We start from the raw sequence: 19,495 nt of genomic DNA on the forward strand, positions 1-19,495 counted from the left end.
ATTTTTTATATATATATATAAAAAATAAGATACCCAGAGGCACTGGTTTACATTAGGACTTAATTTCCAGCTAAATTAAAAATAAAATCCAGGCATTTTGAATGCTTAAGGGCACAAAAGCAGCACCCAAAATCGTTAACTTTCACACTTTTTATAATATATCCCAAAGTGGTCAGATTTTTTCTTTTTCCAAAACTTTGTAGTAAAATAAAAGTGCTCTTTGAGGAAAATCTATGCAATTAAACAGCAGATGCTTAACCCCTGAAAAATAGAGGCTTAAAACAGAAGTGCTGATAGACCCTTAACCACAGCATCATTAGCAGCAGGTGCTGCTAGTGTTATTAGTTTTCTAAATAGTTTTAATGTAAACAGTATTCTTAAGCTCTAAGCATAGCATAATGGTTGGGATTTGCTCTTTAATGCCTTTTACTAGAAAGATACAGCTCATTTAAAATAGCTGGTAGATACAGAAAGCATAAATATACAGTAAGTTTAGACACTGATTGTACTAAATGCAACAATACAAAGAAGCAAACAGGAACACAAATGGTAACACAATAAAACTGTATTACATTTGTGCTTCAAATATTACAATACATTATATACAATAGTCCAAAATAAACATCTCATGCCAAGTGACACAAAAAGAAACAAAAAAAACCCCGAACAAACCAAAAACCCCAAGAGCAAGCAGAAAGAATCCAGCTGTATGTACAGTACCTTTTTAATTAACATTCAACTCTGAACTGGAGCAATTTTCACTACATACAGATGCAGTCCGCCTTTTATTTCACGCAACCATTCTGTCTCCCTATATCTATGCTATTCAGTACGTTCCTGTGTCATTTCTTATATACATGTTGAGCGAAAAAGATAGAGGAACATAGTGCTTTGTATTCTTAATGATGTGGCATCAGATCAGCGAACCTGGGGTGCATAACCTTCTTTCATTAAACCCTCCTCATAGTCTGTCTGGCACAGAATCATGTTGTTCTTCAGGAAAAATTTGTCTCCGACGCAAAATCTGAAATTACAATAATAAAGAAAAAAACCCTGTAGTTTCAAGAGGAATGATGTGATAAGATCTTATATGTAAGGACTGTACAACAGTTGTTCACAGTTTTGTTGCACTGACCAGGCAGCTCACACCTCTGCAGCCTGTTGCAGTGCACGCAGACACACGTGCACGTATATGAGAACCCAGCAGAGGAATTGCTCTGGTATCAGAATTAATCCCGTGCCTTCAACACAATCTAGTGCTTTCAAACACTTTTTCTTCCCCAGCCAAAGTCTCCATTCAAAGCCCACCGAAGACTGTGGGAGTCTTGGATCAGGCCACTAGCACACAGAAAAAACAGAATAAATATTCCAGGCTACTGAGTTGAGTGAGAATATCCTGCTTTCACAGAAATCAGAAGGAAAGCAGACGTCGTATGCAGCAGGGAGATCATCTGAGATATGTTACCTTTGTCTTGTGCAGGCACACCAGTAAGAATTTCTTGTTATATTCCAGCTGGATACTTTACCAGAATTGATTTAAAGCAGTGGTTCTGAGAAGCATTTCTAGCATACACACAACTTTACATATATTGTGGTGCAAACCAGAGGCACACAGGCGGGTATGCAGAGAAACCTTTTCCTTCTTTTCCTCTAGGAGCTGATTATAAGTTTGGCTACTCAGCTAACAATTGTCTCCCTGCGGTACCAGGATACCTACCTTGTTATACTATTAGGTGCATCAGAAGGATCTGATTGCTACAAAATGTTATTTCATTTGATTTTCTCTGATGAGTAGGAAAATCACATAATGTTAATGCTCCTGGCTGACTGGCTTCAAACTTCAAGTAAAGCAGGATTTCCCAGCTAAGCAATATGCTCGAATCTAAGAAGGCTCTTCACCGACACCCCCCTCAACCCTTCCCCCCAACAAAGCCAATCTTCTTGGAGATACTTGGGGAGCAAGTGAATAGGGCCAATGCATAGAGAAAGAGTTTCCCTAGTGACTGCCTCAGCAGGGTTACGTGCCTTTGTTTATAGTGAACTCTCCAGCTATAAAATACATTGGGAGGCATGGCTCACACTAGTCCAATTAAAATGAAAGAAAATAACCTAAATGAACCCCTTAACACTGATATGAATAAATGAAACCAGTTTCTACCGGCTAATTATGGATCTCACTACATAAAGTATTGTTTAATGTGTAACGGATTATAATGCCCTTTTTTGTATAATTTCCAAATGGTGACATCTTGGACACAATTAGGATCAGATATAAATGCTTGTGTTGTTTACGGTAGATTTAACAACAGAGTAGCTATGGGAATAGCTGTATATGTATTTAATTGTAACAATTTAACCTTCAAATAGTGGTGGCTGCTGTAGTTGACCCAGTAAAACTACGTGAATGACACAGGTTGACCTGCCTGACCTCTGATAGTGGTCTCTCTTTATCAGATAGTCAATTTCTAATGATGTTCAAGAAGAAATCTTGGTGAATTGTCACAGATTAAATTGTGTATTGAAAGCAGTCCTTTAATGTTTTGTGAAGTTGGAGGTTTAAATGAGTAGCAGTTGGACTGATTTACATTTGTGAAGATTGGAATGCTAGACAAACAGTGAACCCATTTATTTTCCAACTGGGTAGCTTTGGAAATTTATCCTTATGCTAGCTAAATAGATAGAGGGAGAATAGTGTAATAAAAAAGTGGATTGAAAAGAATTAGCTCTACTCTTAAAGGAAAATTGGTTTGTTTATTTGTGGACTTTTTTTTTCTGTAGGATTACTGCCTGCTGCTGCTGATTGAACACAGAGATTACGGAATGATCCCAAAATCATTAAGTTATTTATGGTCAAGACTCTTTTATAGAATTTACAGGTTCCTGCTATCCTTCCAACCCCAGTCCTGGCAGATTAGGCTACTAACAACAGAAAAGTGTTTTGTGTGGGTATGTTGAATTCTTGAAACAAACAAGTTCTGTGGCAGTTTCTCTCATTTCCATCCTTTGTATTTTTGTCCATTGACAATTCTTTTGTGCATTTTAGCAGATTAGGTAAAGGCGCCTTAACTAGGGTTAATGCAGAAAAGTGTTTTCCTAAAGAAGTTACATTTAAAAAAAAATAGTCCTTCTTAGTCTCTCTTAAAGGAACACACAGAAGGGAAAGCTAGGTATTGATTGTGACCAAGCCATCACTGCATTACAGTTAGCCCGAGGACTACTGATGGGAACTGAGTGGTGGATGTCCAGCCAGCAGTGGCCACCACATCAGAGGGTTCCTGCACAGCAGGCCAGCTCTCCCCAGGGGCCAGGCAGAGCCACCTCTGCTCACCCAGCACAGAGCACTAACTCTGAACTGCAGACATTACTCAGCTATGTATTCCTTCATGTTTCGGCGCAATACAGAGCTTAGCAGACTAACTGGTTTAAAATAGTTAGTAAATGACTAATATGCTCCTGAAGTGCAATTCGCGGGCACAGCAATACTTGCATATGTGACTTCTTGCAACATTGCTTGCATTAAAATCCTGGTTGAAGGGTTTTATTTCTCAGCCCTCAGAGAAGTGCCACAGCTTGAATTAAACTACCTCAGCTACACCAGGGAGTCAGGATGCCTTTCCCAATAAAACGTGTCAATGGCTTTTGCTTTTGCTATGTTAATATGTTGAGCCAGAAATGCTCTACCTATGTCTACATGGCATTTGACAGCTTTATGCATGAGTGGCTTTAAACATACACAGTTCCACAAATCACTTGCCTTCCAAGTGTACAGCTGTCTTGAGGAGAGGATGCCAGTGGCCTGCCTAGACATGCTTGGCTGTGAGATAACCTGTGGGGCGAGGGTTTGTGTGCATGGTAAGACACCCTCTGGGTTCACTCAGGGCTGCGTTTTCATGTTGGGGGTGATCCTCTGTACCTTGGGGGGAATATGTTACTTGTGATACTTACAGCCCAAATCCTGCAACCGTTTTCTTATTGTGCAAGCTCAGTGAATGAAACACATTGGCAGAGACTAACGGTGAGGCTTGCAAGTGCCCTTGGGTATTAAATGTGTGAATTATGCACTCATTAGGTGACAAAGAGGTAAGCACCAGGTGGAAAACATATAAAAGAGACAAGTAAACGGATGGTGTATGACAAATTCTACCTATCCACGCTATCAAACTTATTTGATTCTCAAAAGCTAAATCTTACCTTCTTCTGAAGTCAAAAGAGCTAAATCTTGCCACAACTTTAGATTGGTTTTGCACACTTCAGGATTTAAACCTGGCTCAGCTTTAAAATGGAAGGCTAAATTCAAGCCTAGCTTTATACCTCTGGCAAGTGTTGTAGTGTTTTGTTTTTTTTTTTTTTTTCTTTTAAATGGAATTGCCATAGAATGTAAATCAGGGCACAATTTGGGCATGTATATCAAATAGATTCAAGAAACATATTGAGATGCCACTGGGTTAGGAGTATATAATGAGGCAAGACTATTACTGTTCTAGCAGGCAGATGGTAGTCTTTAGCCTTCCCTAAAACCCTCACCAATTTATTTAATAGGCATGCAAGACGAACGTGGACAAATATACAATAGGCTGCATTAACATGCCAGATTGGACTTAGTACCATAAATTGATAATACTACTTTTGACACGACTGTGACATTAGTAGAATGACCATTATAATTAACCTACATCCTAGAACTCCTGTCATATTTTACAATGGCAAAAGGAAGGCCATTTATATTACAAAATTACCTCTGCTATCACCTTGTTTGGAAGGTGAAGGTGTGCCTAGACTAGTCACAAGAGGTGTAAAACTTCCATTTTGAGAAATAGCTATTTCACTGTTCAGAACAGATATTTAAGGAGATCTCACTGCTATCTGTCTGTCATCTTTTCTGATGTACACGATGTTGTCAAGGTACTGAAGACTTCTTAAGAGAAATATTGCTGTGAACAAAGATGGTTGTGTGTAAAGTGCCTCCTCTGGTAACGTCAGATCTCTGTTGTTGCAGAAAGGAACAAAATCTGGAAGCATTTAATTGATTTACTCCAGGATAAAGAAAACTCAGACTTGCCACACCCACACCCCTCTCCTCTGCTTTGTGCACTTAGTGGTGTAACTTGTCCTCTGATTTTCCTCCTTTCATCTTTTTTCTAAAACTCCTTTGAGTTTCCAGTATAACTCAAATTAATGTTAATCTACATGCATCACTAAAAGAACAAAGCCACTCTTTTACATCACAGTTCATCAGTCCACACCTCTGGTTTACTAATTCTAGGGTTCTGTCAAAATATCCATTTATTGTTAAAGGCTGGAAAGTGGAAGCTGTGTCTGGGTTTGTGCATTTTTACTGGTACTATGTAGCATATATATACACACAGAATCCCCATTCAATTTATTAGAAACCTCAACTTGGTGTGCTTTTAATTTACTATTTTTTAAAAAAAGCAGGTATGGAAAATATATTAATTTTTATTCTGAATTTAGAGACGCTAAATGAAAATAAACAGTATTCACATCTTTTGAATTTCTAAAATGACCACTTGTGCAAAAATCTAATGTTGGTGTTTGAAATAAGGGTGGCCCTGGCATTGCAATCCCTCTCCTCCACTTGACAGAGAACAAAGGCAGCATTGTGTAGGCATTTTACAGTTTATACTGGAGGTAAGTGTTTACAGCTACAATTGGGACAGTGATTCCAATGAGTGTGTGACCATTTTCAGTCCAGTTTCCATTAAAATAAAGGCTATTTCATATAGAAGGAACAGTTGATTTAAAGACCCCTCAGTGACAGCAGATGGGGGTTTTAAACAATACTCTGAGCTGACTTCAAACAGCAGAAAGAAAATATGGCAGAAGTGTGGAACAAGCTGCCAAAGTAGCCAACAGAGAGTGAACCGAAGGACACAGAGACTCCGGGAAGTGAGAAAGCCGAAGGCAGACTGACATCATCACTGTAGTCAGAAGTGTCAAGCAAAGATACAGATGAGCCCACTTGTAAGATTTTCATTTTGCTAGTCACACACATGCAACCTGACAAAGTGTGAAAGGCAGTGTCTGTTTACAAGTTCATTTTTCCAGTGGTTTCCATTTTTTTTTCTCCTTTAAATTTTCTGCAGAAATTAAATACACCACGACTATTGCCAATGTGAGGTGAAGTGCTTCTGAGGAGAAGTTTAATATGTTTACAGAGAAGAAAGAGGAGCACTCATGCCATTAAGATGACAGTCACTAAGCTCTGCAGGTATTTAGGAGATGGAAAAACTTCAAATTAGGAGTAAGCTGGAAAGAGACATGAAAGATAAGGGGATGCTAAAACCTTTAGGCTAGGAGCAGAGCTTAATATTCACAAAATCCCTACAGCTTTAAGCATCAGTAGCAAGAAAAAATGGGGAAAATATGTCAAAAACTGGCTGGCTGGAGCAATTAGATCCTAGAGCTGAATATGTTCGTGAAAGGAAAAATAAGAGACCGTGCCTATTTGACACCAGGGGACGAGGCTTGTTGGCTCAGGAGATCTCTTTCAGTCCTGTCTATGTCTACAGTTCTGTCTACAGTCTGTCTTCCTAGAATACAGCATGCGAGACAATGCAGTTTTCTTCTCACTCTGAAAATGTAGCCTTCAGGAGGCCAATAAAAGGGGACAGGCACATTATGAGTTAGTTCAGAGATGGAGTTTACAGCCCCTGAAATCAAGGGGGTCTAACTACCATCCACACTGAGACTGGAGCTGGATTATGAGTCGTAGGTACTCAAAAATAATACAGCAAATAGTGAAGTTGTACATAAATGCAGAAAAATCACCCAGCCTTTCACAAAAAGCACTAGGCAAAAACAGGTAGGCCTCTCTCTCACCAGGCCAGGATCAACTATTTAAAGGCCAGGAATATGAAGGTCATACAATAGCAAGCTTGGAGAATGGGCTGCCCCAAAGATCAGTGTGATGTGAGTTAATGCAATAATTAGCTAGCTTGGAAGGCAGAAGGGACTTGAAGGAGCAACCAGGCACAGAATGTCAGAAGAAATTCAGTGTTGAAGACAAAGTAATGCAAACTGAAGAAACTATTTAGTCCGCTTGTGAACTTTGCATATATATCTGTTAAGAAAAAAACCCTAAATGGTAGATGATAACTGAGAATCTGAAACACAGAACTGAACAGAGAGCATTATATACTCTGCAGGAATATTCCAGATATATTGTACTTCTATTGGGATAAAGAATTTAATGGTGGAAAAGAAAGTGAAGGCGGGGAATAAGGTCAAACATACAGGTCTTAAAATAGCTGGTGAGCTTCTCTACCTCTGTTGGTGATTTTTGGATGTGGTTGGTGTTTGTAAATAAAAACATTCTCTTCAATAAGTAAAATCTACATTTGGGATGGAGGAGCATTAACATGTAGCGAAAGGAAAGAACAGAGCTAAAAAAATCTCAATTACACTGCATTGCATACAAAGGGGCAGCATGGAATAAGGAAAGAAAATTAAATTAAACTGCTATCGTATAAACTCGTCCTCACCCAGAATCTGCAGTTTGGTTTTGATTAGCTTAACTAGAGGAAGAAGAAGGGATCCTGAGAAGGGCAACAGAAATTGTTAATGGCATGGTGATTGACAAGATTATTCTGTTTAAAAGAAATGAAAAAGAGGTTTCAAAGCAGGTATAAAAAACCTCCAAAACTGGTAATGGGCCAGGTGTCTAGCATTGCTATTTTTTGTTGTTATGCAAGTAATGGAAAAAAAGAAGATTTAAGGCTATTTATTAATGAGAGACTGTAGTCAGTGGGATGCTTTGCCATAGGAATCACAGAAGAGCTATGCTGTAATGTCCATGAAATAGGATTTATTATTAAAAACAACAAAATTCATTCTTCAGAGTTCCACTAGCCCCAAATTGTGAGGACAAAAAGCACCCTTGGGCAGTCTGTTTTATTAGGCTCTGTGAGAGCTATTGCAATATAATCAGGATTAGGGCCACTTTTGAGAATTTCTGAAATTCTTTGAAACTGCTGGAACTGCTCCTTTTTTTGACTGGATGAACTTGACTATATTTCAGGTAAATCAATTCTTTTGTTCCCAGCCTAAGACTCCTGTACGACTGTTTCAGCAACCCTTTGCCCAAACTACATGCAAAGTGAAAATCGAATAAAAGACTAGATCGAGAGCTCAGAAATGAGAAAACTAACAATTATTAAATATTCCAGGAAAACTGTTTCAGAAGAACCTAACAGCACTTTTCCTGAGGGATCGGTGGCACTAAGGCACAGTGGGATGTATATTAGCTGCAAAGTGAAATTGTACATTAGTTCATAATTACAATGGTAAAAGAGGAATATTAAAAATAATCACAACAGCTTCCCTTTTGAGAGGGGGAGAAAAAGAAAGTTCACTTCCTTAGATCCAAGAGTGTAACTATGATGAAAATGTTTTGCGCTCAGGGTAACAAACATTGTCTGCCTTGCTTGACTGATGAAGATTAGCTGACTTCTTACATTAAAGAAGTTTGTCTTGTATGGGCTGAAGTGACAAGACAATAACTAAGTGCTAATTGTGCATAACCAACGCTAAAGATATGCAGCCCCATTATGGCATGTAATAAATGAAGCGAACAACAGAAATATATTAGGCACTTTAATAATGATAGTAGAACTGTGGTATGAAAAACCAGGCATGTGGAGGGTTTAAGAAACAAAACCTACGAGTGTGCATGTGTCTTATTTAAGTGAGTACTATGGGAGGCTCTGTCTGCCTTAGAATACAGCCTCTTAGTTCTGTGGCAAGACAAAATTGATATAAGACTTTAAACAGCATTAGAACCTATAATTACTTTGCATTATTATATAGTTTAAGCACTGGTTATTACTTGCCTGGTATTTTAATTTCCCATGCAACATGATGAAAAAGGTCAATTTGGCTTTTTTTAAAGAGCGTAATTGTAGTGTGCTACACTTATTAGCAGCTGTACATTTTATGGTTCTTTAGGGATGTTTGATTTTTAAATTAATACAGTGTTACAAAATAATACACTGTAGGACAAGGTAAGTTAGCAAAGCTTATTTAGACCTGTATCTGACTTTGTCATGTTGGACTATATCTTCTTAATTTTTTGTTACTTCCCTAGAAAAGTACATCTTGTGTTTCTTCCCATCTGAAAATGAAAACAAATATGAATGCTATAAAACTTTAAGTAGGATTGTGTAATAACTGAAAAATAACTGAAAATAATAGGCACATTAAGGAGCAGACATAACTGGTTCTCTCATTTCCTAGACCTCAGAGAAGTCTCTGGCAAAGCTGCTGGCAGCTCTCATGGAGTCAGAAATGGAGCTCTCAGTGAAATCTCTGACATGATTTGGCCACCACTCTGCATGTAGTTGCTATAAATTCATCTGTATTCACCATAGAAAACTTGAATTGCTACAACTTTACTATTTTTGACACTCAATCTGCAATTATACCATATGGGTGATGCTCCAGAACAAAGTGTTAGGATTGGATCATTGGGACTTTTAAAACATATAGTTGGGATATGGAAGAAATAAAAATATAGTGTAAGAAGTTCTGTGATGCGACAGAGAAAATGGTGGGAACAATATCTTTTAAATTTAAATTGTTACAGTTCTGGCAACAGGAAGAAACAATATGTACTTTAAAAGAAATACATGTGATAAAAATTAAGATTTAAAGTGAAATGAATGCTATAGTGACAAATGGTACTGCTATGCTCTTCTGCAGAAAAGGATCTTAAAGTCCTCTATAAATATTAATTAATTAAACTTGACAGACAGCCTTTTGAAGGAGAGGAAGTAACATTATTCTTTTTTATTGATGCGGGATTTGAGGCACAAGAAGTTTGCTGGCCAAGGTCATGCAAGATGTTCTTTATCGGTCCCAGGAAAAGTATCCAGGTTTTAATCTCAGTCTTGGGTTTCCACTACTGGTAGATGTTTCCTCTTCACTTGAATGTACGCCCACACCAGAGCAGAATTAGCACTTAGCTTATGGAACAGACCCAAGAAGTTCTCTTACCTCTGATTACAAAGTTGACATGCAAAACAGTCCAGGTGATAAACATTGTCCTTTGCTCTCATCACCATCTCAAAAGCAGGTATGAGTTTACTGCAGGCAGCACAGTTTCCTGTAACGCCAAATAACCTGGAGACACAGAAAGAAATATTCCTGAAGATGCTTAACTGAAAAGAAAACCACACTTGCTTTTTCCTTGTCTTTTATATTTTTTTCCCCCAGCAGTTGCCCGGCCTTTGGTCCACTTCCCAGCACACATCCCTTTGGAAAGGTTGGTCTTTAGTGGTAAAAGTCTGCCCAATTTACAGCATAGTCTTTTTTTGCTGGAGAGTTTTATGAAGCATTGACAGACTGATATTGCACTTATTGTGATGATATTTTTTTTTCTGCAGGTTATACCGACCTTTCTTGATAAAAGAAACATCTTGTTAAACTAAACAAAGAAATAGTAAACACATTAGGGATGTTACATAACTGTGCAGACAGAGGTCAAGCTGTTTGCATACATGGGAAGAGTCTTCTGCTTGGATCCTGCCATACAGATGAGAGCCACATAACCTTGGCTTTTGGTGCTATTTATTATTAAAACACACTTTAGCTAGAAAAGAAATAACACTTGAAAAAGCCAATATTCTTCGCATTTTTGACATCTAGTGCTAAAAGCTTTACCACTATTATTAAAAGAACATTTCATGAACAAGTCATTTAAATCGTCAGAAAGCATTAGCAGTTCATGCACCTTACAACCCTATACCATAGTTATTGCTATGATTATGTTATTCAGGTAGCACATTAAAGTAAATGAGGCTGTAAACTATATATAGTCACATCAGGAGTAGAAGTATAAAATACTGTAAGAACAATATGAAATGCTAGTTTTGCCAGGCATCTATATAAATTTTTTTTTAAATTCTCTTTGTTGAAGATTTTTCAATTCTTTTCAAGTGGGTGTATTACAAAAAAACCCCAAACATATATATGCATCCTTTTGTGACACAGAAGGATTATAATGAACAAGAAAAAATACGTTAGCTCTACATGGCAGCAATCTTTGAAACTAAGTTTATTTAAACTACTTAATAGTTGTGATGGATTATTAAAAGTAATGCTCTGCTTGTGCATAGCAGCTAATGCTGTTTTTAACTATGAAGCACACTAGATGAAAACGCCACATCTGCCAGTTTTCTTTTTTTCCTCAACATCAGTCTGACAGCAGAAAAATATAATGGCTCTCAAGGGAAACACCAAATTAAAAGCAGTTCTAAACTAATGAATTCAAAGGTGCTCTGTAGAAAATTCAGTTTGGTAACATAAAAATGAACACAGTTTTTTCATCACATCCCTCCATTTTACTGAATTTCATGGGTTACCAACAAGCCTACTTAATTCCAAGTCCTCTTACTTTCTGCTTCTACTTCAGGTGTGCTGCCTACATAATAGGCCTGTTTGTTTTCAAATTTGTGTCCCTTTTTCTTCTGTCGGAGATGCTGGTTACTGTGAACCCTGGGAGCAGTGCTGGGACAAGGCCATCCTCATTGCTCTTGTTAGAGTCACCCAAGTCAACTTCTAGTTAAGTCTGATTACTAAAATTATAGATTCTTTAACAGGTTGTAAATGTTCCCTCTGTAAAACATTCTGTTCCAGTTCTACCTCCATCACTCATGAGTTTTGCAGAGGTTATCTGAATCCCACTCAGACTTCCATTCCTCATCTGTAAGAAGGACACAAGACTTAGCTGCCTTCCACAGTTGTTGGCTGGCTTTGCAATAGAAAAGACAATACTCAGGCACCAAAGCACCAGCTCTGTTTTCCTTCACATCTGTGAAGGAGATGAGAGCAGTTTGGTTGCATGAGGACAGCAAATCAGGCTGTAAAACATACCGAGTAAGGACTGTGGGTACATAGCACTTTTATGCTATACAGGTACAGTGAAAGGAAAGTCAGGCTTGAAGGCTCTACAACCACAGGCATCAGAGCATTCGCCCTGCCTTCGAGCTCAGTGCAGGGAGATCACAGCACCCCAGCGCTCACTCATTTTTAAGTGCAATAACTGAACACTTGAGATGCAGCTCAAGCCCTTTGCTGGAGAGGGTGCTATGTGCAGGCTGCGCCACCTCCCACAGCCACGTCCTTTCTGCAGAGGTGTGTCTGTGGGTGTGAGAAAGTGGAAATCCACTGCAGTTAGCATTGCAGTTTGCATGTTGCAGAGCAGTGAAACAATTTGGGATTGTCATTCAGCGCTACGGAGGATGGAGATTTACTGCACCAGAGTCCACTATGTGTAGATTTCTGCAGTCCTGAAATGAGAGACCCCCCCCAGAAGCTGATTTAGCTAAGCACCAGATACATTAAAATTTTTCAATTATGTAAAGGGAAGGGGGCCCTCCTTGCTGTTAGTTCTTCCGAACCACACGCAAAACAAACCTGTGAGATTTATATTAGCTATTGTTAATTTTGGATAAAGCTGTTTATATGAAGAACATAGTTTCCCCCCATTAATAATAATAATAAAAACCCCACAATGCCATTTTGAAATTCTGGACATAGTTTCCCCCAATTTCAATTGCTCTCGCTCCCTGAGCATTTATCAGCTACCTGATTAGAATTTGTTTCCACACAAACCATTGATCATCAGCCTATTACTAGGCAAATGACAGTTAATTACCCACTACATTAACCACTGGGACCTGAGACCTGCTTCTGCTGCCATCAGTCAACATGATAAATGTGGCAAGTTCAGTAATGCATGGCCAGCCCTGAGCTGCCTGCTATAGTGTGAACAACCCTCAATCTCACTTCCAGGCCCAGGAAAATCTATGGCAATCTGCATAATTACAAGCTCTGGGTTAATAACAGACAAATGATTTGTTGCATCTAAACAAAGTCCTTGGAATGGGCCTGGTCTCCTGTGGCTGCCCAGGCTGCTGTTGTGCCACCGGTGTGCTTCCCACTACAACGTGCACAAAACAGATCTCCGGCGATGTATCCTTCCAATTTGTTGCCCTCCAATTTATGGATTCTGCATATGTGATTTTTAATCATTAAAGAACTCTTGAAGCAATATTATCTTAATTATTCTCTGCTGTAACCAGGGAATTAGGCTTCAGATAAAATTTTCTTCTTCTGTGCACTTTCCCTGCCTCGCTGGAGGCTCCATCAGTTTTCATCTACACCTGGACTCTGAAATTCTAATGATGAATTATTGCCCCTTTTCCTAAGAGGGCGAACCTTACAAGGGAACATTTTACCGAACTGTCAGCTCACAGACTGAGTGCGGAGATGCGGAAATCTGATCTAATTTACTGCAAAACGATGCATTTGTTAGACTTTCTCCTCAGTTTTGTCCAAGGATCAAGAGATCAGTCAGGAGCCACCTTCATGTACTCCTTTGTACAGGAGTATGTGCACTCGACTCTGCGTACGTCGTTTTGGTTTCCTCCACTCTTCAAACCTGTTACACAAACAAGTTTCTAAAACCTACAACTTTTACTACTGGAGAGAAGAAATAGCTTCTTGACAGGCTCTTAGTTGGAACTGATGCACCAAGCTACAGTCTCTTGCTTTGTCTGTTTTACCAAACAAGCAGTAAGGATTTCATTTCTACTAGTACTCACAGCTGCTTGGTACCATTCTGTGCTTCATTTACCATCTTCCCTGTGGTAAGAGAATGCTTAAACTCACTCACATCTATTTACAGGTAGTTAGATTATGCCCTAGCCAGCTCAACAGATTAGGAAACTGATCCTTACTGATTTCAACTAGGAAGGAAGGATGAGAAAATGTAAAGCACCAGGACAGAACTCTTCTCTTGACGCTCTGAACCATCACCTGAAATTTCAGATGTATGCCATGTGTACCACAACAGACATTAGGACACTCACATGCAGCAGAAGCTTTCATTCTTAATGGATTTGACCGGTACAGAACATCCTGAACAGAGCTAAAAATGAAAGACATGCAGAAGCCCTTCTACAAACAAACCCAAACCTGACATTTGGAGCAGCAAAGAGTGTGATTAAGCACCAGGCTATTGATTCTACTTTGATAGGTATCCTAAACAGAAACCTGAAGGTTAAGTACTAAGAGATGAGAAAAGGGAAAAATGGAGAGAGGAAAGAAGAAGAAGAGAGAAAAGGAGGTGTGGGCAGATACACAAAAGAGCTGAGAATTTGACTAAACTATCACTATACTATACTTATAAGGCTTGTGCTTTCTAGAGGGACCCAACTAAACCACAGTGACACCGATTTCCACTCTCTCCCACAGATTTTGGGTGACACCCCAAGTAAGGAGAGGGAACCTGGTTCCCATTGTTACCTTAGAAATGCTCCATCACAAAACTGCTGTTTAAGGTAGAGCTGGATATGTGCTGAGATTAAACTGATTTGGGCCATAAGTCCCTGTCAAATTATCTGGGACTTTCACAAGACTTGAGATTTAATGTTATTGGTTACAGCTGCTCCAACAAGCATCCTCCTTTCTACTATTCTTGTTTGACAACTGCCCTCTGTAAGATCCGTTGATTTGCTACCAACAGCACTTTTTTTGTCTACTTTAATTTTGTATTAAAATGTTGCATGATTTGGATAAGACATCTGGGTTTCCAGTAGGAGTACAAAATGTCTGTTTGCACAACAAAAAGTGAAGGAGAAAAAACATCTTAAGGTTCAGAAATGACAAACTAGACATTAAATGGAATTTCTCCCGTGGCGCAGTAATTATGGATAGTTTCACATGGTTTCAAATTATTTTTTCTCCTCATTCTCACTACTGGGTTAACTAGGTTCATTAGGGAAAAAATATATATGTGGGAGCCGCATTCTAAACCTGCCTTTGCTACTAACTGAGCGGGTGACCCTGGCAACTCACTTAATTTTGGTCTCAATTTATTTGTTACAAGGAGGTGAGACCTAATCTTCACATTGTAATATCCCTGCTAGATACTGGTTCTATAAAAAATTGAAATGCTACTTTCAAACCTCTATTCTTCAGAGTGCATGAGGGATCAAAATAATACACACACAGAGTTTTAAATGTAATCAGACATTTACTGAAATAGACAATCAGCTTTTTTTTTTTTTTTTCCCTAGTAGGTTTGTGTATTATTCAGGATATTAATTCAAGCTGTATGCCCTGAAAGGCAGAATTTGGCCCTCAGCAAATATTTCAGACAGCGTAAGAAGCTATTTGGAGAAGCACAAAACCACATAAAAGAATCTAGATTACAAAGCACATTGAAAAGCATAGTTTTGGAGAACACGTAATTTTTATATGCTGGGTATTATTTAGATTATTAGATGGAGATTTCTTAGATGTTTCTAAGTGACTTAGGGACACAAGTACTACTGGCTTTAAATAGTCTATATTCTCCTACTTTCCACAAGATATTTTTGAAAATCTTCCCTGTCAAAGTGTAGAGAAAGGAAGCGGGTACATTTGTCCCACATACATTTTTATGAATGCCTGGAAAACTTGTTTCACTCCCACCCATCCTCTGTTCCTTGGAAAAGCTTTCTAAATGCTCAATGAAAATGAAACATGCTTCCAGCCAAGGGCAGAAGAGAAGCTACCCCACTTTGCCTACTGAAATTAAACCTCACAAGTGCAGGAGAAACGAGAGCAGAGAGTTCCAATTCACCCTTCTCATCCAGAGACCTCCTGACTGCATTACCTAGTATCCAGTAAAACACTTCTGGTGACTCTGCTTAAATTAACTCTGGTTCAGCAATCAGCAAGGGCCAGTAAAAAGAAGACTCGTTAGAAAGAAAGGACAAGGTGGGAAACAAACTGAATATAGGAGAAAATGGCCATTTCTGAAACAGTTCTGGATTCTTTCCTGTATCTTTGTTGCTGCTTATATGTCCTTCTCCATGTCCCTCTCTTTTAAAATCTTTTCTTGATAAAACTAGGGTGTCGAAAGAGGGGAATGCTATGAAGCTGCAAACCAGGATACTTACTCCACAGCTTGAAGCACTGAGCCTTCGGCTAGATTTCCAGCACCTCCCAGCTGCAGGTGAGGTGGTCAAATTTCCACAAGGGCTCAGCTCTCTGGGCGCTGAATTATTTTAGAAAACTTAAAATCACGTGTCATAACGTGGGAGCAGCTAGATAGCATGGTTAGATGTCTATCAAAATTAGCTTAAAGAAAATTACAGTCAAGCAAAACAGTTCAGTTCATTTAAGCGTGTTAAGGAAGGCATTCAAACACAATTGCTGAAGCATGCTTAAATGTCTACTAAAATCAAAGGCTGATTCAGTGTTTGCCTTGTTTGGTAATGGTGCGAAAAAAGGGTTAGTTTTGCCAAACTAAAGTAGAGAAACCTTTTCACCTCAGTACCCTTCGTTTTATTTTAAAAGCAAACTGGAAGTATGCTGCTACTCCTAACGCTGTTTGTAAGGACACCCAGCATGTGCCACCTAGAAATGCAGCTCCCCTTTGCTGAGGATGAGCTGTGTACACCTCTAGGGCCTTTGCTACTACAAGTTTCAGCTGGTAGCTGGATCGCGGGCAGATGGAAATGCAACAGCAGAGCACGGTTGTAGCCTGGCAGCGTTGTTGCACTCTACTTGTCTGAGTGTTTTGCTTTCATGTTTAGCTAACCTGGGTACGTGAGTGATCCCATCTGGCTTCGGGTGGGCTGTGTGAGACACTTAGCACTGGTGTATCTAGAGCATGATCCCCATGCTGACAACAGGAGGAGCAAACCTCTCCGGTGAAGCTGCTATTTCTCACATCGTTCTACTGTATACAACTAACATAGAAGAAAATAGCTGTATGTAAGCTGAAGTCCAATAATAAATGCAGGATTTTTTTTTTTTTTGTCTTTTTGCACCTGGGGTTTATGTACTCCCCCCACCTCTGTGGACTGTAATTTAATGTAGCTGAGCTGTTACCCTTAGCGTAGCCTTCCAGTTCCGTTTGTGTGGAGCGCACTGTTTGCCAAACTCTGTCCTGCACCTGCTGAAGTTCATGAAACTGAACCTTTTTTTTCTGTGCAGACTGCATGAAAGAATTCTTTATGTAAAGTTAACATGGATGAATTCCATTTTCAAACACCTCTAAACCAGACTTTCAAAACAAAATATAGATTTACTTCTATATCCTTCCCTAATTATGTTATTTGCATTCTGTGAAACAATCTAAGCTTTCATTTTAAGCAAGTATTACCAGCCTTAATTTGGGCTCAAAAAATCTGAAGCATGACCAGACGTTATGGATGTAATGCCACTTTTCTAAATCTATAGTCTGAAAAAGCTCCAGGACGTGGGAATTTTTTTTGTTCGGTCAATGGAGTGTTAACTCTGAAGCCTAAATCACACAACTTTAAAAACCCCTTGTTCATGGTAGGAGCAAATATAGCTACATCGTTTATGTCACACTCTGCTACCCTGTCCTTTCAGTCATCCAGTCAGATCATCAAACTTTCAGTTTGAAGCTAAAATGCAATTTTAAGGAGTATTCTGGCCTAATTTACTATCTGCTTTTAATCAAGTTACAATTTTGTTTCATTTTAGATTTTCTTTAGCCACTCTGATTGAGTCAGATGAAAAGCATGGATGATTGTGCACATTGCACAATGATCTATGCCTGATATCGTGGAAATAAATTCAAGTTAAAAATGACCTCCCAATGCACTCAGGGCTCTGCTTTGCACCACCACTCATGCATCGTGACATCCTTAAACTTCTACCAGTAAAGTCAACATCAATATTACATCCATTTCTACAAAGCAACCACATAAACTTCATCTTTCTACACATGCTTTACTTTAAATCATGCATATAAATCCATCTACATGCACAGGCTGAATCTAGAAATTTGCAGATACCCAGCTGACGTATTTTCATTGTCAAACTCAAGCAACTTAAAAACAAATTTAATGCCCCAATTCAAATAAGAATAAGAATGCAGTATCCCAAGCTGGTTCCCAGCCTGGGGGTAGGTCTTAACTGGCACAGCACAGTGGCACAGTTCAGGGTCGGCAAAGGGCTGCAACCATGTCTGTGTAGCACTCCACTGGGGCTAATTAGGTTCACGTCCCAGCTAACCAGCCGCTTGCATTGCCACTTAGATGTGTCTACACTGTTTGCAGATCTGGAAGCTACTTTAGGGCTTTGTGCCGTGTACTGCACGATGTCGATATCACCCAAGGCTGTACCTGTACCTTTTGGTTGTGACAAAGCATTGCTGAGCTCTGTTTGCCATCTGCCCTCGCTTCTTACCTGAAGGAATGATCTCAAAGATGGTTCAACGATAACTTGACAAGATTTCCAGGAACAGACAGGAGGTGAGGCCCTCTCAGGGATGACCTTTGCTATGGTGCCTATGGAAGAGTCATGCTTGCCTGCCTCATGGATGCTGCTCCACGCAGCAGTCATCTGTCCTTGTGGTGATGCCATGCAACTCATGTCAGGTGGTGCAGATGACCTGCAGGCCCTCCTAGGAGGCAACCAGTGTCACTCAGTGTCACTTGCTTTATGGATGTGGGGAGTTCTTCACTTGCCCTACAATTGCATATAGCTCCACATTGCTGTGGAGGAAGCAGAACTCAATAGAGATTCTTCTAAGGATGCTTCCCACCCCCTCACCCCACCCCCCAAAAAACACTGAACAGGGAAGGAGAGATCTAGGAAGCAGAGGACCTAAATGAACAGAAAGACTCCTGATGAGCAGTGGCCAAGCTCCTACCATTCCCCAACAACTCTATTGTTTCTCCAAAGACTAGGGAGAAAAGGTCTAAGTGCTGTGTACTGAGTTTGCCCCTGGAAATGGGGGAAGGGAAAGAAATTAAGGTACAAATACATAATTAGCTGCCTAATATGAGGGACGTAAAACACAGACATTTTTCATTTTGCCCCAGAGGAGACTAAGAATGTAGAACCTCTGGGTAAGAAATCAATGCACAGACTGTCAGGTAAATACATATTGAAATAGAAGTGGGGGGGTAAGTTAATAGTTCTATGAGGTCATATAATAAAGTCTATAGTTCCTTCATCAGTGTTGTGAACAATGCAGTTACTGTGTTTCTCCCTTGGTGAAATAGCAAAGACGGTTGCTAGACTCTGAAAATAAATTATGCCATGCTTTATTAAATGGTAAACAGCTGTTCCAGCCACAATACAGCACATGCTAATTGAAGAATGCCTTAAGCAGTCCTATAATAAAAGGCTTTTAAGAGTTGGAGAGAAAAAAAAAGCCAGCATCATGACAGACTTACTATCATGGGTTCCCTTAGTTAAAATTCAACACATGGGTCATTCAAGGTGAGAAGTATATTCTGGGAGAAGATCTACAGTAATGAACATTTAAGAATCATTAGCAGTCTCTTTCATGCCATGATGCTGTAGGCAAAGATGTGCTTAGGTAGGAAGTACAGCCACAAGGTTCTCATCGTGTTTCCACACCTTGTTTTGCTAGGAGATATGTACCCAGGAACACAACAAACATGGGGGAAGAATTGCTTTTTCTGAGGTGGTGATCCTCAGC

General features: G+C 39.4%; 1 protein-coding gene across 1 annotated transcript in view; it reads right to left on the reverse strand.

Annotated features, from left to right (window-relative positions):
• Positions 1-338: 338 nt before the first annotated feature.
• LMO3 (LIM domain only 3 (rhombotin-like 2)) overlaps positions 339-19,495 on the reverse strand; it is a 48,235-nt gene continuing 29,078 nt past the window's right edge. Inside the window, exons 2-3 of the mRNA XM_008935844.1 lie at positions 10,012-10,137; positions 339-1,024 (exon numbers count right to left, since the gene is read on the reverse strand). Coding sequence (XP_008934092.1) covers positions 919-1,024; positions 10,012-10,137 — 232 coding nt within the window. The 3' untranslated portion in view covers positions 339-918. The remainder of the gene's footprint in view (positions 1,025-10,011; positions 10,138-19,495) is intronic.

This window comes from Merops nubicus, unplaced genomic scaffold (genome assembly GCF_000691845.1).
Source record: "Merops nubicus isolate BGI_N331 unplaced genomic scaffold, ASM69184v1 scaffold26262, whole genome shotgun sequence".
Taxonomy (NCBI): domain Eukaryota; kingdom Metazoa; phylum Chordata; class Aves; order Coraciiformes; family Meropidae; genus Merops; species Merops nubicus.